The sequence below is a fragment of the Curcuma longa genome, chromosome 11, assembly GCF_044706935.1.
Source record: "Curcuma longa cultivar G26 ecotype Majalengka, Jawa Barat chromosome 11, ITB_CL_G26_1.1, whole genome shotgun sequence".
Taxonomy (NCBI): Eukaryota; Viridiplantae; Streptophyta; class Magnoliopsida; order Zingiberales; family Zingiberaceae; genus Curcuma; species Curcuma longa.
This window is the reverse complement of record NC_133871.1, coordinates 6,050,867-6,074,787: the sequence shown is the minus strand read 5'-3', so window position 1 is coordinate 6,074,787 and position 23,921 is coordinate 6,050,867. Positions and strand designations below refer to the sequence as shown.

Below are 23,921 nucleotides of genomic sequence, written 5' to 3'. Positions count from 1 at the left end.
TAAAATAGAAGATTTTCTTCTTAATTTATTTATTAAATAAATTTAAAATATGATTTATACATAAATAAACTCATGAATACGAATATTGATTTCTCCCTGCTTTCTAATTCATTTCTTTCCATAAATCATAATTTGACAACTGCTTTCTAATTCATTTTTTAAAATTTATTTCTAAAAAAAAAATCTTATTATGATTGAGAGAAGGAACAAAGCACTCGTCGGCTCATAATTGTCCACCAAACAAGGTCGAGTGAGGCATGGCTGCCGCTTCTTCCCCAGTACTCTGCCCTTCCTCCCGATTCGGCCCCTCCAGCTCGCGAGGCTTTCACGGTCATACGCTCACTCTCCGGCTACCTCACCGCCCCTCGTTCCTCAGCACTGGCTCTTCCCGATGGCTCCGGGTGTCCGCCTCGGTCTCGGTCTCCGTTGAGCCGGTGAGCTTCTTCTCGATACCTAAATTGAAACTTTCCCTGTGATCAATAAGCTTCTTATTCATCCTCAAATCGTGTTTTTTGTTTTTTGTTTTTTGCAATATTTCCGACTGAGATCGCTGGGCGTGATTCAGAAAAGACTTTATGGTAGAAAATTAACCTTGTTTAAATTTATGAGAATTATGTTAATTCGTCCATTTATCATTTTATGTGTCGGGTCTTTGTGAAGTAAATAAATAGAAGAGCTAGGAATGGCGACTGTGTTATGTGGTCTGAAAGAGAAGATTTAAAGAAGCATCTGTTCTTTCTATTGTATATAATGAGTATTAGGAAAAATGATTTTAGGATTGGCTGTTAAATGGCCGAAGGCACTGGAAGTTCGAACCAAGGAATTTGTTTTTTCTCTCCAATTTAGAATAGATTGAAATACTCACATGGAAGGGACGGCCATTTTGATGTTTCGTAGTTCATTTGGCAAATTACTTCTCAAGCTAACCTATAGCTATTCCTGTTTCCGCTAAAGAGTCAACCATATTAAACGTACACACTTTATCTTGTTTTTTTAGGTTTCTAATGAATGCGGCAAATACGTTAGGTAGCCTATCTGTTCAATGAAACAAAACCTTTTTCCTGCAAAAGTGATACCTTTCTTTTATATGGTGGCATCTCATGATAATTTTTATGCTTTATTTGCACTTTCACACAATGTTGGGTGTATTTCCTGAAAGTGAATCCTTTCAGGAAACCAAAGCTCAGCAAGATGACTCGAGGGACATTCCATTGCTTTCCTGCCCAATTTGCTACGAGCCTTTGATAAGAAAAGGACCTTCAGGTTTTAACCTGTATGAAGGATTTGATGTCTTTTGAGTTGGGCACATCAGTGGTTACTTGGTATATTAAACTTTTGTTCTTGTACTGCAGCCCTTCGATATACAGGTCTGGTTTCAAGTGCCCAATATGTAACAAATCATTCAGTAGCAAAGATGTCTACTTGGATCTAACTGTCACTTCAGGGACAACTGAGTACAGTGAGTTCAAGCCTGCTAGAACTGAGTTATTTAGGTAACACAATTTCTAAATCTCCGATGATGTATTGAATTAATTATATATATATGATTGAATTTTATCTGATGGTACTCGGGATGTTCCTTGATGGGCTGTGTTGGTTCCTTGACCAGCCAAGCTCGAGGCCCGAGCATCAAATTCGATGCCCGAGCACCAAAATCGACACTCGAGCATCATGTTCAAATCCCAAACATTAGATTCGATGCCCGAGCACTAGGGTTGATGCTCAAGCATCATAATCGAAACCCAAACACCAGATTTGACGCCCGAGCACCATGTTCAAGGCTCGAACACCATATTCAAAGCCGAGTGATGCTTGAACACCAAAATCGAAACTCGAGCACCAGCCTTATGCCCGAGTACCAGCCTCGACGCCTGAGCACTATGCTTGAAGCTTGAGTCTTAAATATTCGGCCCCCACGCCCGATAACCTGCGTGGAGCTGTAGTTTTAGAGCCAGGGGAAGTTAGTGCCATAATCGCCTACTAACAGACACCTGACATATCATGAGTGAAGAGGCCGATAGAATCTTATCTCCTAATCACCAATCGCCGTCTTGCATAAGAACAGATGTTGAATCTGGTCTCCTAATCACTGACCGATAAATAGGTGGTGTTTTGCAATTGGAGAGACCCTTAACAGATGTCGGATATGGCCCTCTTATTGAGGATCACAATGAGGACTAGAGAAGGCATGGTAGTTGACGTAGAGATGCTTTCTTGATAGCTATATAGGTCCCAAAGAGGATAGGTCAAAGGTATGGTTTTCTTCTCGCAAGCGGAGGCGACTCTTTTCCATTAAGCTATCCTTCGCCCTCTTCTTTTTCTTCTTTATATCACATCTTTGTGAGAGATCTACTTTTCAGTTTGATCATGCTATATCTACCATCTTGTTTTGTATCCTTAGGAGCCCTCTTGTTTCATTTCTCTATGAAAGAGGATGGCGTCAGAACTTCAATCGAAGTGGGTTTCCAGGTCCTGATGAAGAGGTAAATTATTCACCTTGTACTATGAAAGAACATTCATCTTGTTGGTCCCCTTCTCTTTGATCATGTTTCAAAACTATATTTAAAAAGTTAAATCTTCTCACTGCCAAATTATTGTTGTCTGATTGGCTTGGCAGTTCAACATGGCTCAAGAATACTTCAAGCCTGTCAAAGGTGGTCTGCTCGTTGATGTTAGTTGCGGCAGTGGCTTGTTTTCGAGGAAGTTTGCAAAATCTGGTTCTTATTCGGCTGTAGTTGCACTGGATTTTTCTGAGAATATGCTTCGCCAATGCTATGAGTTCATTAAACAAGATGATACACTTTTGACAACGTAAGCATTTTCCTCATGTATAGCATAATGTTTTCATCCAAAACTTTACTAACACGGCTCAAATTTTCAAGTAATAACTTTTACTTCTTGTCAATCCACAAGTGCAAGCTTTCTATTTGAATCAATATTGTACGGGGTCATCTATTCTCTACTAGATAACTGTTAACCGCCTATACATTAGCTCCATGGCCAAAATTTTCAAATTTGACATCCATTCACATATAGTTAGGCCTGAAGAGTAGACCAAGAAATGAATGAAATATCTGCCTCATGCCATGCTCCCAAATAACATTGCTTGCTCCTTCATCATCCAAGTGCTGTGAAGTTAAAATGACTCTTCTAGCAATCAAATTTCTGCTGTTGTTTTTGGTTGAATTACATAATTTATACCAAAATCCTTTACAATTTTTTTTCCGCTGTGTACAAGATGTTCTTGATGAAATAAATTAAAATTGGAATTAGGAATTGTCAGTTGGTGCTGCAACTCCAAATTTTTAGGATGGTGCTACCATTCTGTGGTTATTATATGTTATTTAATAGTTCATAGCTTTTTCTTTTCCACAGATAAGTAATACTGACTTGAAAGACAGTTTATTAGTTGTGTTTCTAAAAAACATGTTTTTCCTGCTTTGCTTTGAGATTAGCACAAAAATATTGAGGGATACACATCACACATGCTTGCCTCTGATGCAGCAAATGTTAAGCACATTTTCAGGAACCTTGCTCTTGTAAGAGCAGATGTGTCGAGGCTTCCTTTTGCATCTGGTTCTGTTGATGCCGTTCATGCTGGTGCTGCATTGCATTGCTGGCCTTCTCCTTCCAATGCGGTAATCATCAATTTGTCTGTATGTCTAGTAGTTTATCATATGTCAGTTCAAATCTACCCAATTTTGATGAAATAAAATTAGGGAAGTCATGCAGATTATGTTGAATGTCCCAAACATATGGCATTCTGAATTTGAATGAGGTTTTTTATCGCGACTTCTTCTCTGTTCATACAATTTCCAAAATGTTTTAAATATCTTTGGCAATCATCATAATTGATGTAGATTTTGCAATTCAATGGATACTTCTTGTTTTAGCTCTGTTTCTCAAACAACTTTGAGATTTAATCTTGTTCATCTGCCTACCAGGTTGCTGAAATAAGCCGGGCACTAAGAAGTGGTGGTGTTTTTGTCGGAACGACCTTTTTATCATCTCCAGTAAATACACCGTTGCCTTTCACGGCATTGCGGCCACTAAGACAGGTACACTCAAACCATCTCTTATTCTTGTTGCTTTGCCTAGAAATCTAGCTAATTTTTCAACAATCTTCCAGTTTTTTATGCAAGAGACCAACAGCTATACCTATTTCACTGAAAAAGAAATCGAAGACTTGTGCAAATCTTGCGGCCTTGTTAATTACTCAAGCACAGTAAGACGAGCTTTTATCATCTTTTCTGCACAGAAACCGTAATGCAATGGTAATGCACTGGTTCAGCCAAACAGCAGCAGCAGCAAACTTTATGTTGCATTTAGCATTAGAATCATATCACGCAGCCATATAATCTATACAAAGCCACATACACATGTTATAACACCAATAGATATACTATTCATCCATTTCATACTTTGTAACTATGTAAGAATAGTTTTTCATGACTTGGAACCGTGTTTGTATAATTCATCTGTATTATTTTTTTTTCTTCTTCTGGGAATTGGCTTTCTTGGGCATGTGCTAATTGGAAATGATCTGTAGGATTGCCACACTTTTTTAATACCATCTTTTCTATGCAATGCCTGACATAAAAAATACATATCATGCTCTCCTCTAACGTTATTGCTTAAAAAAATATTTCACTGTATATCTTCTTCCCTATAGTTTAGGCTGTTTTGAATGGCGTGGTGATTTCAGATTGAGACAGGTGGAATTGTGATGAGATCCACCACTTTCCGTATATTTATTTTCAGGTTTAATTTAGAATTTGATCAGTAACGTCTATTCTCCATTCACCAAGTGGATAAATCTCAATTTTTGATCCTCAACTTTATTTAATTTTTGAATGGAGATGTGAAAGAGTCAACCCAACAGGTAACTCCCTGCCATGATCTGTTTCTCCATCTTCTTGCCCTCTTTAACTTCATTAACTTATTTCTCCTTCTCAGGCCTCTGGATTGAAGACATGGTGGCGTTGCGCAGAACGCTGAACATTTTGGTGATCGCCACCATTTTTTCTGTCTGCTCTGCTCTTCCTGCACTTCGAGAAACACCTACTTCAGGTACAAAATTTTATCTCTTTTTGATTCTTGAAAGTGGAGAAAGAAAGTTTCTTCATACAAAGAAGACTTCTTTGCCCAGTTTCTTCAAACGGGAAGATGTTTTGGTAGAAAAAGGCTACTTTTTCTTAGTTTTGTTCATCTTGTTTCCATGAATTGATCTTGGAAGTTTTTTTTCTTTTGATTTATCAATTTACGGGATCTTTATTTATTATATGTAACTGCAATTATATCACAGCATTTAAAAGAAAAACAGGAAAGACAAAAGATTTGGAGATGTTTAATGGATTGAAATAAATAGATGGCTTTTTTTTCGTTGGCATTTAATATTTTTCTTACAGAAACTGCAGCAAATCTCTTGATCATCACACCAAAGAGATCGACTTTAGAACAGAACAAGTCCTTCATTTTGGCTGCAGAGCGGACTCACAGAAGAGATCCCCTGAATGGATTCAGATTCTACACCGATGGCTGGAACATCAGCAATCACCACTACTTAGCCGTGAGTCTCCTGGAACATCAACAATTTCTTTCTTCCAACATCTTCTCAATCTCTTACAAACTTTCGATTGCAGTCGGTTGGATTCTCTGCTGCTCCCCTGTTTTCCATCGGCTTCATTTGGTTCCTTGTCTTCGGCCTGGCCTTGGCCTTCATCTGCTGCTGCTACTGCTGCTTCCCAAAACAGAGCCGCCACTCTTTCTACTCCCGCACAACTCATGCACTCTCCTTCATTCTCCTCATCCTTTTCACAGTTCTCACCGTGTAAGCTCGAATCCTTTTCATCGGTTCGACAATTTAACTCATCAAAAATCGATCTTGACTCGGTTTGCATCCAGAATTGGGTGCGCCATTTTGTTCGACGGCCAGAGAAACTTCCACAGCAGCACATCCAAAACTTTGGATTTCATCGAGGGGCAGTCCGACACCACCGTCTCCAACCTCAGAAACTTCTCCAGTGGCTTGATGAAAGCCGAGAACGTTGGGGTTGGCCAAGCCTCTCTCTCTTCGGATCAGAAAGCCAGAATAGATTCGGTCGTTCGGAGAGTCCATCGAGCAGCGGATCAAGTTTCTTCCAAGACATCCGATAATACAAACAAGATCAGAAACTATCTAGACAAAGTGTACGTGCTGCTGTTCAGAAGTATTTTCAATCTCATTGCAGTCATTCAATCTTCGTGTTCAATTTTGCAGGCGTGTTATACTGATCGTAACTGTGGCTGCTCTGCTTCTCTTGGCTGTTCTTGGATTAAGTGAGAATCCATTAACTTCAAGATCAAGTTCTACAGCCTGAATAATAATAAAAAGTATGATTTTTTTTTTTGTTTTGTTGCAGCATTTTCAATACTTGGAATGAAGTCTCTTGTGTATACGTAAGTATTATGATTAATCGAGCTTTTCCAACGATTTTTTCCAGAACAATATCTTGATTACTGACTTTTTCTTCGAGTATTTGCAGATTAGTGATAGTTGGATGGCTGCTTGTGGCAGCAACATTTTTTTTGAGTGGCCTCTTTCTCCTCTTCCACAAGTCAGTCCGATTATACTTAACATTTTCACCTAAAAAAGTTGCTAAATTTGTCCAATTTATGATTACAGTGCAATCTCTGATACTTGTTTGGCCATGGACGAGTGGGCGGTGCGTCCACAGGAGCATTCCGCCATGGACGACATCCTCCCCTGCGTCGACGAGGCCACCGCCGGCGCCTCCCTCAACCAGAGCAAGCAAGTCACCTTCGAGCTTGTCGACGTGGTCAACCGCGTCATAGTCAACGTCTCCAACGTTAACTACCCTCCCAACTTCCGGCCCCTCTACTACAACCAGTCCGGCCCGTTGGTTCCCCTCCTCTGCAACCCCTTCAACCCTGACCTCACCAACCGGACCTGCCTCGCCGGAGAACTCGGCTTCGACGACGCGGCGCGCGTCTGGTCCAACTACGTGTGCCGAGTCAGGACAGCCAACGGGTCGGACGCATGCTGGACCGTCGGCCGGCTGACGCCGGCGATGTACCGCCAGATGACGTCAGCGACAGAGGTGGGCTCTGGGCTTTACATGTACGGGGCGTTCCTTGTTGGTCTGGCGGACTGTAGCTTCGTGCGGGCGGCGTTTAGGTCGATAAGCGTCGGGAATTGCCCGGGTTTGGCCCGGTACAGCAAGCGGGTCTACGAAGGGTTAGCGGTGGCGTCTGCCGCCGTCATGGCGGCGCTGGTGGTGTGGATGGTCCTGGCGCGGTCGAGGTGGCGGCGCACGTTTGAGAATAAGGTCGCTGCTCGATCGCAGCGAGAACAATTGGAGTTACAGAGGAAGAACTTGTTACAAAGTCGTCAAGAAGATAAATAGTTTGTACACCTGATTATGTTAATGGTGTTGATTTGTATACGCTGCTCTGAAATCTGTGAAGTTTGTGTTCTTCTTGCTGCATGTAAACAAATTTTGACAGGGATTTTTTCTTTCAATAACTACTACACTGGAGATCCAGCGAGCGATCACAAGAGATTGATCACAGAACAAAAATTCTATTAAAAAAAATCCATCAAAGATTGAAATTTCCTCCCCTCGTTCGCCCGCTTCCTCCTCGATTCCGTCGTCTCATTACGCAGCCTGGCGAAGACCCCCACCATGGGCGCCGTGTTGTACGTGCACGCCTCCGTCTGCATGTAGTTCCCCCTCCGGTCCTCGAACGCGTCGCCGCTGTCCGGGCCGCCCACGATCGCCCCCTCCACCACGTTCGGGTTGGGCGCCCGCCGCCCGAACCACGCGTCGTACCCTTGCGCGCACCCGATGAAGCCCTTCTCCTCCTTGTACGGCGCCGTCGACGCCGCTCGGTGGTGCACCCTCCTCGGAAACCTGGGCCCGAAACCCACCAAGTAGCTGAGCCCCATCGGGTTGTCGCCGAGGATGTAGTCGGCCTGGCCCCTCGCCAGGACCATCATGTCTCGCGGGCCCACCGGCCCTCGAGGGCAGAGCAGGCCCCGGCCCCCGGAGGCGGCTAGGCCGTCGGAGGCGACGGCCAGCAGGAAGGCGGCGCCGGCCGCGTACTGCAGGTTGTTCCAGCGGCGGATGAAGAGGAGGCCGCCGGGGGTGCGGGCGACGTTGCTGCCGGAGTCATCCGAGTTCATGGCTAGGCAGGCGCAGAGGAAGTGGTCGGCCTTGGATTTGTACTGCTCCAGCGTGCTCTTCTCCTTCCCCTGGAACCGCAGCTCGCGCCTCCCTTCCTCCATTAGCAGCTGCTCATGAAGCACACAATTTCACTTTACCTCCTGATCTTTCTCATTTTGCAAGGGTTCAGAGTTTAATTAAAAGTTTCATTACAATCTATTTATTTGAATTTGGTTGAATTTGATTTATCAGAACCACAAAACTGATAAATTGAATTAATTAGGGAGTCGCATGCAAATTAAGTGAGGTATCTATCGTACGTTGTGAACTTTGCATGCGAATGAAGTGAAGTCTAGTGCATCGTGAACGATGGATGTACCTTGGAAGCAAGAACTTGGACGCCGGCGTATTTGATGTCCCAGCTAAACTCGGCGACGGCCCAGGCGGCGCCGCCCAACTCGTACGCCTTCTCCACCACGTAGTCCAAGTACTCCGCCCTCCCCGTCGCCCGGTGCAACCACAGCGCCGCCCACAGCAGCTCGTCCCCGTACCCGCTCGTCGACGGGTAGTAGCCCGCCGCCTCGGCCACGCTCTCATGGTACCTCCCCCTGTACTTGTCCCCGAACTCAAAAAGCTGCAATTTTTTTGTTTTTTGATCCATGGAGGATTAGTCGGTGCAATGGGAGATCGATCGAAAGCTAGCGGTGCGGATTGATTGATTGGTTATTTGGTTACCTGTTGAGCGTGATGGAGAAGGAGGCGAGAGTAATGCGGATTGCTCTGCTTGAAGACGATCGCGGCTGCCGCCATGGCTGCTGCCGTCTCCGCCGCTACCTCCGATCCGGGGTTCTCCTCGTCGACCTTGAAGGCCTGCCGGGACGTGGTCATGTCTTCGGGCCTCTGCCAGCAGTAGTGATCCGTGTCTCCATCTCCGACCTGATCGTCCGATTCAAGAATTGAATCTGAATTCGAAGGCAGATCGACTAGAGAGAGAGAGACACAGAAAACTGCATACCTGAACCCAGAGGACGTTGGGGTGAGTGTGGGACTTGATGAAGTAATCCGTGCCCCACTTGATCGCCTCCATGGCGTGCTCCAACTCGCCGGCCGCCGCCATCGCGCCGCCGTACTCGACGACGCTCCACGACAGCATGGTGATGGTGAAGGCCATGGGCAGGCCGAACTTGACGTTGTCGCCGGCGTCGTAGTACCCTCCGACCAAATCGACCTGTACCACGCAAGCGCCGAGGTGAGGAACCGAAATCAACATTAATTAATCACGCAGAGCGCGTTGCGCTCCATGACCGGAAGTCAACAGAGGAGGAGGAGAGGCACGCACTCCTTGCTCGATGCCGTCGAGGAGGCCGGAGTGGCCACGCCAGGTGACGCGCTGGCTATGAGGGAGGTGGCCGGAGCGCTGCGCCTCGAAGTAGAGGAGGCTCTTCGACAGGGCCACGCCGTAGTCGAACGCCGAAGCACCGGAAGCGGTCGAAACTACCGCATTAAGCATAATAAGAGCAAATGGCACGAGAATTAGGGCAAAAATCTCGCCTTTTGCTGCATTTCCTTCTATCGATCTCGTAACCATTGCGGAAACCTGAACAGGCGAGGAAGATCAGAGCAAAACAGAGTAGGAAGACGGAAGAAAACAGAGGATCGATGCGACTATTATTTATATATGTTCGCAATCATAAAGAAAGATGCAATAGGAACAGGAAGAGAGAGGCATTCCTTGGAAGCACCCTCCTCACCAAATCTCTGGAATTGCGTATTTCCATTATTCCACATATTAATTCCCCCTGTTCGCTCTCACTCAGGTTGGTGCGCTGTACGCAGAAATGGCGCACGCCGCCTCGAGTTCTTGCCAAATTTAGCCCGCTGCACGCAGAGGCCATCTCACTACTTTTTTTTTAAGGATCTTGGCCTAAAAGTTATTTAGCTCTAAATAATTGTTTTAATTTAAAATTAAAATTTTAAAATAATTTTATATAAAATATCATTTAAAATATTTATTTTATTAATAAATTTTTTAAAAAATAGATCGGTGCATTATAAAAGATTATTATTTTTATATAAAATTACGTCACATAGTCGCATTTTGTATTAAGTTTCACCTCCTCATAAGATTATTTAGAGCGCTAGAGGGGATGACGATGAAAAATATACATCATTTTTTAATTTATTATTATTTTGAATACGCAACGGAGAATAGAAAACTAGAGTATAAACAAAAAAAACACATTTCTTTTTTACTTAATTCATAATCTTTGACTGCTACTTTAAGGTATGCAGTCTTTGACTATTTTCGATAGGCAATATACTAAAGGATTCTTTTCTCATAATAATTATGAAAGAATCTCTTTTAAAAAAAAAAGAACCAGTAACATGTTTACCATTTTTAAAAAATTATACTATTAGTTACTGACAATGATTGAAGGGGTTGAGTACGATGTCAGTGTAGTGTCTTGACGTCGCAGTAGTGTTTTGAAGCGTAGAACATGTGAACAGCAATTACAGAATCATCGTGAAAGTCATTTTGAAGGCTCTGTTCATGGGTGCTTTTATGGAGCAATTCGGGCGCTTGGATCCCCTTTCGGGCGCCCTCATCGTGGGCTATATGATCCGCTATAATCGCTAACTTAGCATCTCTGGAGGCTTGGAGGCTGACATGGTGATTGTTGGATCAGACTTTGCTTCGTCGTGTCTTATCCTTTTCTAGGCGTTTGGAAGCTGAGGTGTCTTAGCTAATTGGGGCTTGCCATCTCATTTGCCTTACTGCCCAAAAGAAATCCTATCCGGGTGCCCTTATCAGATCCGAGCGCCCAAACCATTTGAGCAGTACATGAATCCAATAGGGGTGTCTAGAATCTATTTTTTTTTGATGTTCTTTAAGCTCACTTTCCTACATCATAGAGTTAGAATAATACAAGTATAATGCAAGAATTTAAGTTTAGATGGTTTTATAATTGTCTGGTCTTGACTTTAGATTTTCAGTGAAATCATAAGTCAAACCAATACCTACTGTTCCCTTTAAGAGAATACATCCTCACTTATTCTTCTCAATAGAGTTTACATGTCTATCAAACATCTGGTCCTCCAGACCTATTTGAAATTCCTACTCGACATCCAATTGTCTAACCCCTAGAGCTTCCTTTTAATGTCTGATCCTTACTAACCCATTAATATGCTAGACATCTAGTCTATTGACTCACCTAGACTTCTCGTCTGGGGTCTTCGATCTGTCAAGACTTCCTTGCCTAATCCCATTGACTAGGACTTCTTGCCTAGCTTCCAATTATAACTTGTCTTACCTCGTCTCCAACTAAAACTTGTGTTGCATAGCCTCCAATTAGAACTTTTTTATGCTATCTACACATTTAGATTATTACATCAGTACACAACATAATTTTAACTTTAACCTTTTATCATTATTAAAATATAAATTTGATTATTTGGTGCTCTCTGCACACAGTAAAATTGAAAAAAAATCTCAAACTTTCAAATGTAATTTATTTAAAAAATAATATATTTACCTAATAAATATTTTTAATCAACAAAATTTAGTCAATATTATCAATCAAATTTATCTATTCAAAAATATTTAATAAGTATTTTTCTAAAATAATTTGTATAAAAAAATGTGACAAATACTCCTAGGAGAAGCAAGGGCACAATAATAACAATATAAAAATGACGACAAAACAAAAAAATAAAAATAAAAATAAAATTTAGAGAGAAATAATATTAAACGTGTTTTTAATTTTTTTTAAAATATTATTAAAATCTCAATTATTAATAAATATAACTAATAAATCTATATATTTAATTTATTAGACAAACTTGATTTTGAATAATAAATCAAACTTTATCATAAAAATAAAAAATTATTAATTAAATTTTAATTAGAAAAAATTATAAATTATCAATCAAATCTAATAAATATTGTTAATTTATTAAACAAACTTAACAATAATAAATCAAACTCAACAATAAAAAATTAAAAATTATTAATCAAACTTTAATTGATGAAAAATTAAAAATTATTAATCAATTATTGATAAAAAAAATATAAATTATCAATCAAATCTAAATTTGGTAATAAAAAATTAAATATAAATTATCAATCTAATCTAAATTTGGTAATAAAAAAAGCAAACTATCTACCAAATCTAATTTTATCTAGTAAAAAATTAAATATTATCAATCAAATCTAATTTTGATCATAAAAAAAAAAATTTTGTTCAAATCTAACTATGATCCATCAAAAATTATAAATTATCAATAATAAAAATGTAAAAAATATCCACCAAATTTAATTTTGACCTATAATAAATTAAAAATTATCAATTAAATATAGGCAAAAGATATCAGAGCAATCTTATATCGACTACTTGTCTCTTTATAGTTGAATCTCTTATTTTTTTTCAATACTTCAAATTCCACTTGAGCATCCAAATCTGGATCAATACCAACAAAAACATCTCTGAACAAGGTTTTAGCATTATGCCAAATGTGTTTAAAAAAAAAGAGCAAAGCAAATGTAGCATGACCAAAAGTGAACCAATCCCTTAGATTGCTATGAAAAATACCATCAAATTTTAAAGTAGTCCGATCTAATTCAAAAATTTCACCTAATTGGGCACGTCTAGTATATTTTTTTACAGTAACAAGATCACTATAACTGATTCCATTGAGTTCGCTATTATAGAACTCAACAGTTACACCAACTTATTCAATACTATACTTTGATTCTACTCTCTTAAAAGAAACATCGACTCTCATAATTCGGTCTTCATTCACTAAATCTCGCAAAAATGTTTTTTTAAAAAAATAGGCCCTTGTTTTGACCAATAAAAAAAATAAAAATTACCAACTAAATTTAATTTGATTAATTTAAATATTTATCAGCTAAATTTATAAGGTTCTAAAATAAATTAATAATTATATTTTATTTATATATATATATATATATATATTATTTTGATATGTCTGTGAGCATTGTAATTTTTTTTGTTGTAATTTTTTCTTAAAATTTAGATTTTAAGATTTAATGTTTAGTTTAAAAAAAATAATAATAAAAATATATATTTTATATTTGATGCTAATGCCTAACATAACGGCCCTGACTGCGTTAAATGACAAGGTAATTATGATACGCTGGGCACATTGTAATTTTTTGCCTTTAAGGATTTAGCTTTTAGATGCTCACAGCATACCGACCAAAAATAGGATTTCCGTTGCCGGGACTCGAACCCGGGTCTTTCGGGTGAGAGCCGAATATCCTGACCAACTAGACTACAACGGATTGTTGAACAAAGATGGTGGTGTCAATAAATTGAAGATAATATTGAGTCTTACGTGATGTTCACGGACCAAAAAGAATTTTTCCGTTGCCGGGACTCGAACCCGGGTCTTTCGGGTGAGAGCCGAATATCCTAACCAACTAGACTACAACGGATTGTTGAACTAAAGTGATGGTGTTCATAAATTAGAGATAATGTTGAGTCTTACGTGATACTCACGGACCAAAAAGGATTTCCGTTGCCGGGACTCGAACCCGGGTCTTTCGGGTGAGAGCCGAATATCCTAACCAACTAGACTACAACGGATCAATGAACAAAAGTGATGGTATTTTAAAATTGGAGTTAATGTTAAGTCTTACGTGATGACTCACGAACCAAAAAGTATTTCCGTTGCCGGGACTCGAACCCGGGTCTTTCGGGTGAGAGCCGAATATCCTAACCAACTAGACTACAACGGATTAGCCAACCGAATTGATGATGTTGATTAATTGAAATAGAAGTTGAGTCTTACGTGATCCATGCGAGTAGAAGTTCTACCATTGATTAGAAATCACATTTCAATTAAAGCAGCCTTTCTTATCTGATCTACGTTTTCCCTTTCCATTGTACAGCAGTATTTCATGAACACTCAGTAGTATTCTGCTTTGAAGATTTGAACTCCATTTTAGATTTGATGTGCAAGAGATGTGGTCAGATACTTCGCACTCCTTATTAACTAGCAACAACTTGTATCTCATGTAATTAAACTCACGGCTTCACTTTTCAAAGATTCAATATTTGTAGGATTTTGCCAAGAAGCCTTTTCAATCTCCATGGTGTTTTTAGCTGGTTTAAGTCATTTCAAATGCTTCGAAGCATGATTTATAGCAGGGATTGACTGACTCTGAGAAACTCCAGTAGTTGTGCACAAAAATCTTGGACTTCAAATCTTTTGTTGATCACTCTTTCTTTTCTATTTTACTTTATGCATATCTTTCTCGGAAGATCGATTAAGTGCTGTACCAAGTTTTCAATTAAGCGAGTCTAGTGCAAGAATTGTATTGCATGATCCAGCAACCTTTTATCTGGATGCAGACGCTGCTCCAAGACAACAATAGTTTGGATTTAGTTTGCGGCGATCTGGATATAAAAATTTAAAGGAAGACGAAAGAAATTGGCAGCCACGAGAACGTGCATGGTCGACAGCCGACGGATTAAAATCGTCGTCGTTTACCGCCGGTATATTCTCCGGAATGTACTCATCGTCCTCTCTCTTTGCTTTTGGATCGATGTGAATCTCACGTCACGTCCTTCTCACCTCAATTATAAGCCTAAAGATATCCGTATAATAATTCGGGATGGCGACGCTGATTAACCTTGTGGTCCAATGCGCAGAGTTGCTGTAGCAGTAGAAGTTGGCCGCTCGCCAATTGATGAGATACCACGGCGCATCCTTCGTCGCTGCCGTCAAAATCAGATCTTGATAGAGAAAAGGATCGCTTTTATTCGTGATTTCAGCTTCTGCATGCTCCTTCGTCCATGGAGGACCAGCGACGTTACGAGCTCCCACGGGGCATCAAGATTTGGGGATCAGTCCAAAGTGGCGGATTCATCGTCAAGGACCACTTCCTGAAGACGTTGCTTTCTTCTTCCATGGCAAACGCTGGACGTGACTCACCAATCACCACAGACTCTTCGCTTGAGTCAACAAGTGGAACTCCGAAACGCTGACAAATTACCCGTTCTCCCATTTCTTTGCCGTGGTTGTGATTACCAGTAGTTACTTCACACGTTGTGAATGCTCGTCAGGGCAAATAGAAAAGAAGGCCAAAAGCGCGCTGTTTTGTGTCGTTTACAGGTTCGCTGCTTCCTTCCGTTGCCTTTTTAAGCAGGGCAGCGGTGCAGTGCAGCGAAGCGGATTCGGGTAGCAGAGGAGATACTGATATACTCTTGGCAATGGGAAAGCAGTCGCTGGACGCGGTGGAGGCAGAGGCGGCCAGGATTGCGAGGCCTCCGCTTCCGGTGGCCACGGGGGAGGCGCTGCTGGTCCCGCCGCTCAACTTCGCGATGGTGGACTACGGCGTCTACCGCTCGGGCTTCCCGGACGACAACAACTTCCGTTTCCTCCGCTCGCTTCACCTTCGCTCTGTCTTGTGCGCATCCATTACCTTAGTACTGCAGGGGGAAAATAAAAATAAAAATAAAAATCGCTCCTTTGATTGCAAAAAGCGCCCGTTTTTCTTGTTTGCTCGCGGTGGATTGATCATTGACGCCGTGCAGGTGCCTTTGCCCGGAGCCGTACCCGGAGGAAAACCTAAATTTCCTTAGGGCTAATGGAATTAAGCTCTTCCAGATCGGGATTGAAGGGTGCAAGGTGCGTTGCTAATGTCCCTGTTCCTGGTTCCTCCAGTTCGTGTTCACTGTTTGGGATGCACTTCTAGTGTTTGATTAATTGTCACCAACATAACCTAAATCGTTTATCCTTGTGCACAGTCAATTACTTGATGATGGGTTGGTCTATCTTTGATCTCTTTGATGACAGCAACTCTTTCTAAGTACTTTATCCATGTTTGCTACTAGATACGTAAATCTTTGCCACTTCAGGGGTTAGTTAGATAAGCTAATGCCTAAGTTTATTCCTTGTTATCAGATTAGCAGTTGACTCCAATTTCCTTAATTGCTTATGTTGATGATAGTGTTTATGAAAATGCAAGATAGCTTAGTTGGTAAGGGCTTTCGTGATTGTTTGCAGAGTCTAGGAGTAGAATTCTATCTTTACCTGTTAAATGTATAATAACTATAAGCTAACCACTTGACAACGCTCGAGCTTACTGTTTGTTTGATATCTAACATCGAGATTTATTATGTCAGTTTCTCCTATTTCAAATTAACGGTTGTGTTAATGATGCTTCATCATTCAAGCTAGGTGATCAGCCTCTTCTTTCCATGCTCTAAATTACTAACTCAAGGCAACTATTCAGTTTGCATCTCTATGTTGATTAGTTGAACTATTTTGCATGTGCTTTTTGATTAACAATTTGCATCTCTTTCAATCTTGTTTATGAAAGTCACTAGCACAATTCTAATAATACTACCTGCTCTGAGTTCTAGTTCTGATTTATGAAGTTTGTAAACTATTTGTTATATGGATGGAGCATACATATAACCGAACTATTTGTTAAAGTTGATATGCATTTTCCTTCCACTCTGAAAATAGGGGATTTTGGCCGTATGGCACATCGTGTTCTAATAGTTCCGTAGCAAATGGTAGTCTCTACCGGTGATTCAGTGAATGAAATAAATCTACCAGGGAAGTTGTCTTCACAAAACACAGTATGTTTTCTGTAGTAATCTATCTTAAATGAGCTTTTATCAGACATTTTGGTGGCTGCATATTCATTTCGATAAATAACTAAAGAAATGGATATTAGATTGATGCAAGAATTGCAACAGTTGGAGTGATCATCTCTCAATCGGGTGATAACAGAAGTGAAACATAAGCATCTAAGTTGAAACATTCGCATGTCTCAGTTTGGAAGACTCAATGATAACATTGAAGTTATTCGTGACTTAGCGTACGTTCATTTGCAGGAGCCTTTTGTCAACATTCCTGAAGATACAATTCGTGAAGCTCTCAAAGTCGTTCTCAGTATGCATTGTTCAAACCTACTTCCCTTATTCTAGCATCACATATGATTCGACTTTATTCGATTAACTGTTTGGAACGTTAACATTGTAGATGTGGGAAACCACCCTCTTCTTATTCATTGCAAACGAGGAAAGGTAGAATCATCTTATTTTCAACTATTTCCTATGCATTGCTTGAAACATATCCATGGATTATCTAGCTAACAATTCAATCTTTGTGTGTGTAGCATCGGACTGGCTGCCTCGTTGGATGCCTAAGAAAACTCCAGAGGTGGTGCCTTGCCTCAATTTTCGACGAGTACCTCCGCTTTGCTGCTGCTAAAGCAAGAATTTCAGATCAAATGTTCATGGAGCGCTTTGATATCTCAAGCTTGAGACATTTGCAGGCTTCATTTTCAGGATATTGAGGCTTCTTCATGTTTTCTTTCGAAAATGAGAATGGGTTAGTTCTTCACGACATGAAGAGCCTTTTATTTTTCTTTGCTCGTCGATTAAGGATTCTCAGCTCTTATTCTGTAGGTAAATATGATCGAAACTGTTGCGAGTGGTTCCATTTTTGAGGTCCCTTGTGTGTGTTTACCTCAGAGGTGCAATTCCACTTTACTGATTGGAAGAATGTTATCTAGTCTCATTGATTGTTGTGGCAACTTGTTCTAACTACTACTTCTGCTCAGGGAGTGCTAATCAACCTTACTTTTCTTACATCTTGATCGATGAAACGGCGAAAAATTGAGACAATCTTCGTTCTCTTTGAGCTCAACCCTTATGATGTCTTGGATAATTTTAGTGATTTCTTCGTTATAACAATCATGGAAGGACCGATGCTTCGTCTCCTTCCTTCTTCAATGTCACTCTCGAGGAACTAGAATCATGCTGACAGATTGCTTCTTCTCAGCAGAGAAAGGAGCTGAAAAGATTCAAAGCCAGCCCTCCTTTTCTTTACCTCCATCTCCATCAATGATCCCTTTTACCTTTCGATAAATCTAGAACATAATTTATGCATATTCGATTTTTAAGATATTTTTTATAAAAAATTTAAATTCTAATCTTTTTATTATTCTTTTTGAATTCTTCCGTGGGAAAGATGATTTGCACTTACACTCCATCATGTAGAAATGTTCCTTCCTATCGAGTCAAGGAAGAAAGAAGAAGAATAACGGAAAGAGAACACTTTTTTTTTCTGTTCCATCAATCTTTTTCTGCAGTGATCCGATCAGATAAATTCCCAGCCTTTTCCATCGGGAAAATTCCCCCTTTGAATCAATTTTATAAAAAAAATCTCTCAAAAAGTCTTTTTTTTACAAAGAATTCTGATTCAGTTTCATAAAAAAAATTTTATCGATGGTAAAAGATCTAATAAATTAAAATTTTAAAACTTTTTAAATATAATTTATTATAGGTGAAATTTAAACTGTCGTTATCTAATCTCATACCATCGAACCCTAGTCTTGGGCCGAAGAATTGTGATATATGCCTTCCTTAGTCGTAGTCGATTTATTAGAAGATTTGCTTCCCGCAGGATCCGCTGTCTCTCCCCGACCCGACGCAGCGAGTCACTGGGCGTCGGATTCGCCGATTCGGGGCCCAAAGCAACAGCGGATCGGAGAGCCGTTGCGCCGCGTGTCTCGGCTGGGACAGCGGATCCTGCGCGCGAGGCTTCCGATGGCTTCGCGCGGGACTTCGCGGTAATCTTCTCTAATGACGTCGTCGTAATCGAGATTAATTTAAGCGAACCGTTCGAACCTCTGCGGAGGTTGAAGCCCACTCGGCGATTAAAAGCTTCGGCGACAACGACGTTTTTCTTCTCCGAGCCGATTTGGAATCGAATATTTTGAATCAAGCAGAGCAAAGATTTCTCGATCGGTAGATCTATAAATTGAGGGAGAGCTGCTCCCTCGCCCTCCGATCACCCGCTTCCAATTCTCGGGCTTCGAGGTGGAAATTGGCGATCGGAGTTGGGGTTTCGGGGAACAAGGAGTTGATTTGTCTTTCGTCGCCGGTTCTGATCTCGGTGCAGTAGTAAAGCGCCTTGGACTAGCCGATCACCGCCGTGATGTCCGGCGATAGGGGAAATGCCCCCTCCGACTCTCGGTGCAATGCCTCGCCGGAGGACCTCAAAGGTTAGTTTTTTCCCTTTTTTTTTTGTTCCTTTTCGTTTTGGTTCTTTTCAGCGAAAGTTTTTTTTATTATATTTTTTAGATAAAAGGGGAAGGCTAGTTGCCCACGTGAAATCTATTTGGGATGATGTGATACTTGATTTTCGTTGGATCGGTGTGTATAAATTTGATGGCTTTGTTTTCGGGTGCAGAGCTGATGAAGAATTTTAAGATTGAGGGGGACGAGAAGGACGACGCCGATGGTCGCCCGAATCCCTACCCTCAGCGCCCTGGAGAACCTGATTGCAAGTACTACTTGAGGACCGGCTCTTGTAGTTATGGAAGCAAGTGCAAGTATAATCATCCTACTTCCACAGAACAGGTGATAGCAATGAATGATGTTGTGCTTTTGCTCATTTCTGATCAAAAACCTTTCTTACCAATCAATAGTAAGTTAATTCGATAATATGTGATTATTTTTGTTGCAGGAAACTAAGAATAGTGATGAGCTGCCCCAAAGGGAGGATCGACCTGACTGCCAGGTTCTTCTTATCTGTGCAATTCTAATAAAAAGTTTCTTTCTGATTTTAACTTGTGAATTATAAGACATCTGTTTCGTTTGTCAAATTGTTTAGTTCTTATCATAGCAGTAAAACTACTAGGAGATGAGAACACACACACGCACACACAAAAAAGATGGTTAGCTTCTTTATTGCATGCTTGTCATGTAATTTTCATGTACTTGGTTATGAAATATGCAGTAGTTCCCTCATTTGCTAAATTGCATTTCTTTGGACTGGAACTGCAATGTGATTGCACAAACACATATCTTATTTTCTTCATTCACACACAAGCACAATGATTTGCATATATGTAATTTCATGTACTTTGTCTATGGAATACACAGTAATTCCTCATTTACTAAATTGCAATTCCTTGGACTTGGAATTGAATTTGATATCTGCAAACATATTATTTCCTTCATACTAACACACCTGAGTTGGTTACTTGGTTTGCATATTCATTACATATATCTGCCAATTAATTTCATGTGCTCAGTTTACAAAATTGATTGGATTGGAATTGAATGTGATGCTTCAAACACATTGTATTCGTTTATTTTAAAAGAATAACTATGAGTTTATGATTGCTAGTTATGGATTCCATATCTACAAGAACATTTATATTGATTAGATGCATCTTCAAAGCATTGATATTTGATGAATAATCATAAGAAATTCTTATGGTAGTAGATAATTCTCCTCCTAGGTCCTTAATTATGCCCTTGGAAATGATTTTTAATTGATGATACAGACTAAACAGTAGAGTTCTCTAGATATGGTCGATTGCAAACACCAAAATGGAGCACAAAAGAATTGGCAAGGAAGAAAAATCTGTAAAGGAGCAAGTTCTTGATATCATTTAATCTTATACACTCTCTTTTGTTTTTAAAGGAAGTATTTCTTCAAGGTAAAATTTGTCTAAAAAATTGAAGAAAAAACTGTTTAGATCACATAAGTTGTCTTTGGTTTTGCAGACCATTTTATTTCCCCTCTTGATAAACCAAGTGGATTTAGGGGTTTTCAGAGACTGATATGCTGAATCAATTTCTCCTTTTTTCCTTTTCTGTTATTGGTGCATCAGATAGAATATGGTTTCTTTTTTCTGTTTCTTTATTTTCATTTGATTTCTTGAATTTGCTCTTGTAGTTTTTCCTCAAAACTGGATTTTGCAAATATGGTTCAAGCTGCAAGTATAATCATCCAAAAGACAAACATGCAATCCAGATACCTCCCTTGAATTCTTTTGGTCTGCCACTTCGCAAGGTATTAACATCTTTTTATCCTGGCTCTAGATTTTGAAATTGACAAATTAATGTTTCTGAATTTTCAGTTTTGTCATGTCATTGTCAAATTTACTTGAGTTTAGTTAATTGACTAATGAACTTATGTGCTGTATTTTATCTAGCAGGATATGGAGTCATGCTCTTACTTCTTGAAAACCGGATCTTGTAAATTTGGAATGGCATGCAAGTATGATCACCCTCAGCTTAACAATATTGGAGCCATATTTCCTGGGCCAGGGCCTTCAGTCTATGGCTATGCTGGATACTCTGCAACTACAGGAGGACCACACTGGGCTGGTGGATATTCTGCATGGCTTACATCATGGCACCCTTATGTGACTAATTCTTATATGGAAGGATTCCCAGCTTACAGTTCTCATGCGCTTCCAACTAACCAAACCACCATGCCAATCCAGCAGGGTTGGTGCACATATGTGGTTAGCACCTAGTTTATGGAACCACTAGACTTAATCCACTGGACTTAAATCTCATTATAAATTGGAATTTGAGTGCTTAATATTTGAAACTCAAAGCATCCATATCTATCTCTTTGGTTTTGAATAAATTTTCTTTTTATTAATTTAAGTTGTGACTAATCTATCATGGTTTAACTTGATTTAGAGATTCCTTACCCTTGTAACTTTACCAGTTTGTGCATAGAGATTTAATGACAATATTCAGATTCAGTATATTTGCTTGATCACAAATTTCCAATTACATTGTGTTCACGTCAGGTTACTGTTTGCAGTGTTATTTTGCCTTGCCCTCCAGTAAACATGTTACTTCCTTTAAATAGACTTATAACAAGATGTATATTTGCTTACACATGCCTACAAATTGTGATTTACAAAGACAGAAAATTCACGTGTGATTTATACGTAGCATTATCCTCACTCACGATTGATTGTCGCTGCTCTCAGATATAAATTCATGCACACTAAATAGGAATTCGTACCAATGTTTCAAGTGACTTGGTACTAATACTGAGGAGAAATTAATTTTCATATATGCTTGTGTCTCCCATGAAGGCATTTGTCATTTTCCTTCTTCCTTTTCCTTTTGTTTGCTGCAGTATCATCCTTTTGTTGTTAACTTTCTCATCATAGTGATATTAACACTTAACCATGTGTACCATGTCAAACAGGCACCCAGCACTATAACTGTTTCCTCTATGAGTAGCCTTGGTAATAATCACGCAAAGCCAAGTTTGAGCACTGATGGTATCTTTCCAGAGAGACCCGATGAACCAGATTGCCAATATTACTTGAAGACTGGGACTTGCAAGTATGGTAGTTCTTGCAAATATAATCACCCTAACGGAGCAACCCAAGTGGCTAACTGCATCATTGGACCCTATGGACTGCCTCATAGACCAGTAATTCTTCTTCAGAATTGTGCCTATTTATTTATGTTCTATTTGAGAAACTGAACAATTTTCTTGTTTAAATGCATGTACGTATCAATCATTCGTAAAGGATTCTCCTAAATGCAAGCACTATGCTACTCATGGAAATTGCAAATATGGTGCTACATGCAAATTTGATCACCCGATTATACCCATGCACTCACTGCCAGGAGAACCATATCCTTTCAGAGATGGTAGAGAGATTACATCGAACGCATCAAACAATTCATCCTTTAAGGTCCTGAAAGGACTTGATCAGCTCAATGCTTCTACAGATGCCAGTGGAGAGCAGGATGTGAACAATAATGAGCATGACGGTCGATCATCAGCACTAACTTCCCCAAACCATCCTGCTCCTAATTCAGACGCCTCAGGGAACCAATCTGATGAGGGTTAGCTTATAGCTTGCCTGAAGAATGGAAATTGTGCCATCTCTGCTTTTTGAATGATAAATTTTTGTTCTGTTTGACTCTATACCCCCACACAAACAAGTAGCTGGTGATGAATATGGATCTGCTGCCAGGAAGAAAACAAATTATTCAGAAAATTTTGAAGTGTCTATTTTCGGAACTGACGCATTTTATACTCCCATTGCAGCTGGAACGAATGAATGAAACTCTTTATGTAGCTTTAGGCAAAAAAAAAAAAAAAAGTGTGCTTGTTAATATCCTGCATATCTGATATTTCAAATTTGATTTATGAAGGTGGAGAGATTGAAGCTCCCCTAGGATGCAGTGATTGATTGTAAAAGTTCTTAGAAGGTACTACTACTTCTTGTTCTTTTTCAGAGATGTGCATTAACTAATCCTTCAAGTGCGTGCTATATTTTGACAACTTAACACAAGGAGCTCAAATAGTTAAGAGGTCTCACCCTGATCCTCACGTCAAGTTAATCAAAGAAGAGTGTGGTCAAAGTCATTTAAGTGTTCAAAAGCCAAAGCAATTCAGCCGGGTCTTGGTGGGAAACTACTGTTCGACATCATCATCACTCTGATACATATATAGACTAGTCATTCTTTAGACTACAAGCAAATGGAAGACCATGATTTTGACTTCCACAGCCCTTGGAATCATCCAATGGACTCTTCATGTAAGATATAGAATGATTGACTGGTTGTTTAATGCTCAAATGAACTTGAGTTATTATCTAAATGTTGATCCTCCAATACATTAGGATAAAATTATGTTATAGTAGTTACGATTTCGTAACTATTACAATTATAAACAACTATTATAATTAGAGTAGTTACGATTTCATAGCTGCTACAACTATAACAGTTGTAACAGTTATGATTTCCTAATTGCTATAATAATGAGTTGAATTATGTTGTAGTAGTTATGAAATCATAAATACTACAATGTCAAAATTAAATAGGAGATAATAGTATTGAACGGTATAGAATAATATCTGCAGACATTTTTTTCACAAAATTTTCTCTTTTTGCTGAGGGAAGACATGTTTTTTTTCAGTGGAGTGGT

The 23,921-nt window shown here is 39.8% G+C and overlaps 5 protein-coding genes and 4 non-coding genes across 12 annotated transcripts; 4 read left to right on the top strand and 5 right to left on the bottom strand.

Annotated features, from left to right (window-relative positions):
• Positions 1-234: 234 nt before the first annotated feature.
• LOC141838913 (putative methyltransferase At2g41040, chloroplastic) lies at positions 235-4,568 on the top strand. The gene is made up of 8 exons (XM_074726537.1): positions 235-434; positions 1,173-1,273; positions 1,353-1,493; positions 2,402-2,483; positions 2,618-2,811; positions 3,527-3,638; positions 3,945-4,058; positions 4,130-4,568. Exons 1-8 carry the CDS (start codon positions 258-260, stop codon positions 4,265-4,267), a joined length of 1,059 nt encoding a protein of 352 aa, XP_074582638.1. The 5' UTR covers positions 235-257; the 3' UTR covers positions 4,268-4,568.
• A 258-nt stretch (positions 4,569-4,826) lies between these two features.
• LOC141838912 (uncharacterized) lies at positions 4,827-7,525 on the top strand. Its single transcript, XM_074726536.1, has 8 exons — positions 4,827-5,070; positions 5,409-5,569; positions 5,643-5,830; positions 5,905-6,189; positions 6,260-6,318; positions 6,402-6,438; positions 6,525-6,596; positions 6,665-7,525. Exons 1-8 carry the CDS (start codon positions 4,896-4,898, stop codon positions 7,404-7,406), a joined length of 1,719 nt encoding a protein of 572 aa, XP_074582637.1. The 5' UTR covers positions 4,827-4,895; the 3' UTR covers positions 7,407-7,525.
• Positions 7,526-7,585: 60 nt separating this feature from the next.
• On the bottom strand, positions 7,586-9,753 carry LOC141837027 (endoglucanase 11-like). Its single transcript, XM_074724510.1, has 5 exons — positions 9,505-9,753; positions 9,181-9,393; positions 8,901-9,101; positions 8,545-8,799; positions 7,586-8,293 (listed from the first exon to the last, which is right to left on the bottom strand). The coding sequence occupies exons 1-5, from the start codon at positions 9,751-9,753 to the stop codon at positions 7,586-7,588; spliced, it is 1,626 nt and encodes a 541-aa protein (XP_074580611.1).
• Positions 9,754-13,397: 3,644 nt separating this feature from the next.
• Positions 13,398-13,470, bottom strand: TRNAE-CUC (transfer RNA glutamic acid (anticodon CUC)). The gene has a single exon. It is a non-coding gene; the product is annotated as a tRNA-Glu (tRNA).
• Positions 13,471-13,550: 80 nt separating this feature from the next.
• Positions 13,551-13,623, bottom strand: TRNAE-CUC (transfer RNA glutamic acid (anticodon CUC)). The gene has a single exon. It is a non-coding gene; the product is annotated as a tRNA-Glu (tRNA).
• A 78-nt stretch (positions 13,624-13,701) lies between these two features.
• Positions 13,702-13,774, bottom strand: TRNAE-CUC (transfer RNA glutamic acid (anticodon CUC)). Its single transcript has one exon. It is a non-coding gene; the product is annotated as a tRNA-Glu (tRNA).
• Positions 13,775-13,853: 79 nt separating this feature from the next.
• On the bottom strand, positions 13,854-13,926 carry TRNAE-CUC (transfer RNA glutamic acid (anticodon CUC)). Its single transcript has one exon. It is a non-coding gene; the product is annotated as a tRNA-Glu (tRNA).
• A 1,137-nt stretch (positions 13,927-15,063) lies between these two features.
• LOC141840175 (inositol diphosphatase DSP1-like) lies at positions 15,064-17,742 on the top strand. 2 transcript variants are annotated; one of them, XM_074728081.1, is made up of 7 exons: positions 15,064-15,305; positions 15,416-15,600; positions 15,728-15,821; positions 17,039-17,096; positions 17,187-17,230; positions 17,323-17,537; positions 17,615-17,742. In XM_074728081.1, the coding sequence occupies exons 1-6, from the start codon at positions 15,246-15,248 to the stop codon at positions 17,500-17,502; spliced, it is 621 nt and encodes a 206-aa protein (XP_074584182.1). In that variant the 5' UTR covers positions 15,064-15,245; the 3' UTR covers positions 17,503-17,537; positions 17,615-17,742. The 2 variants fall into 2 exon arrangements, with proteins under 2 accessions (XP_074584182.1, XP_074584181.1); XM_074728080.1 differs by having other exon boundaries at positions 17,323-17,742.
• A 1,101-nt stretch (positions 17,743-18,843) lies between these two features.
• Positions 18,844-23,561, top strand: LOC141838395 (zinc finger CCCH domain-containing protein 3-like). Of its 3 annotated transcripts, XR_012602637.1 has the most exons (8): positions 18,844-19,215; positions 19,404-19,573; positions 19,680-19,733; positions 20,901-21,017; positions 21,160-21,474; positions 22,182-22,412; positions 22,513-23,203; positions 23,288-23,561. XR_012602637.1 is itself a non-coding variant. In XM_074725847.1 (7 exons), the coding sequence occupies exons 1-7, from the start codon at positions 19,149-19,151 to the stop codon at positions 22,837-22,839; spliced, it is 1,281 nt and encodes a 426-aa protein (XP_074581948.1). In that variant the 5' UTR covers positions 18,844-19,148; the 3' UTR covers positions 22,840-23,561. The 3 variants fall into 3 exon arrangements, 2 of the variants coding, with proteins under 2 accessions (XP_074581948.1, XP_074581949.1); XM_074725847.1 differs by having other exon boundaries at positions 22,513-23,561; XM_074725848.1 differs by having other exon boundaries at positions 18,845-19,215; positions 21,163-21,474; positions 22,513-23,561.
• Positions 23,562-23,921: the final 360 nt, after the last annotated feature.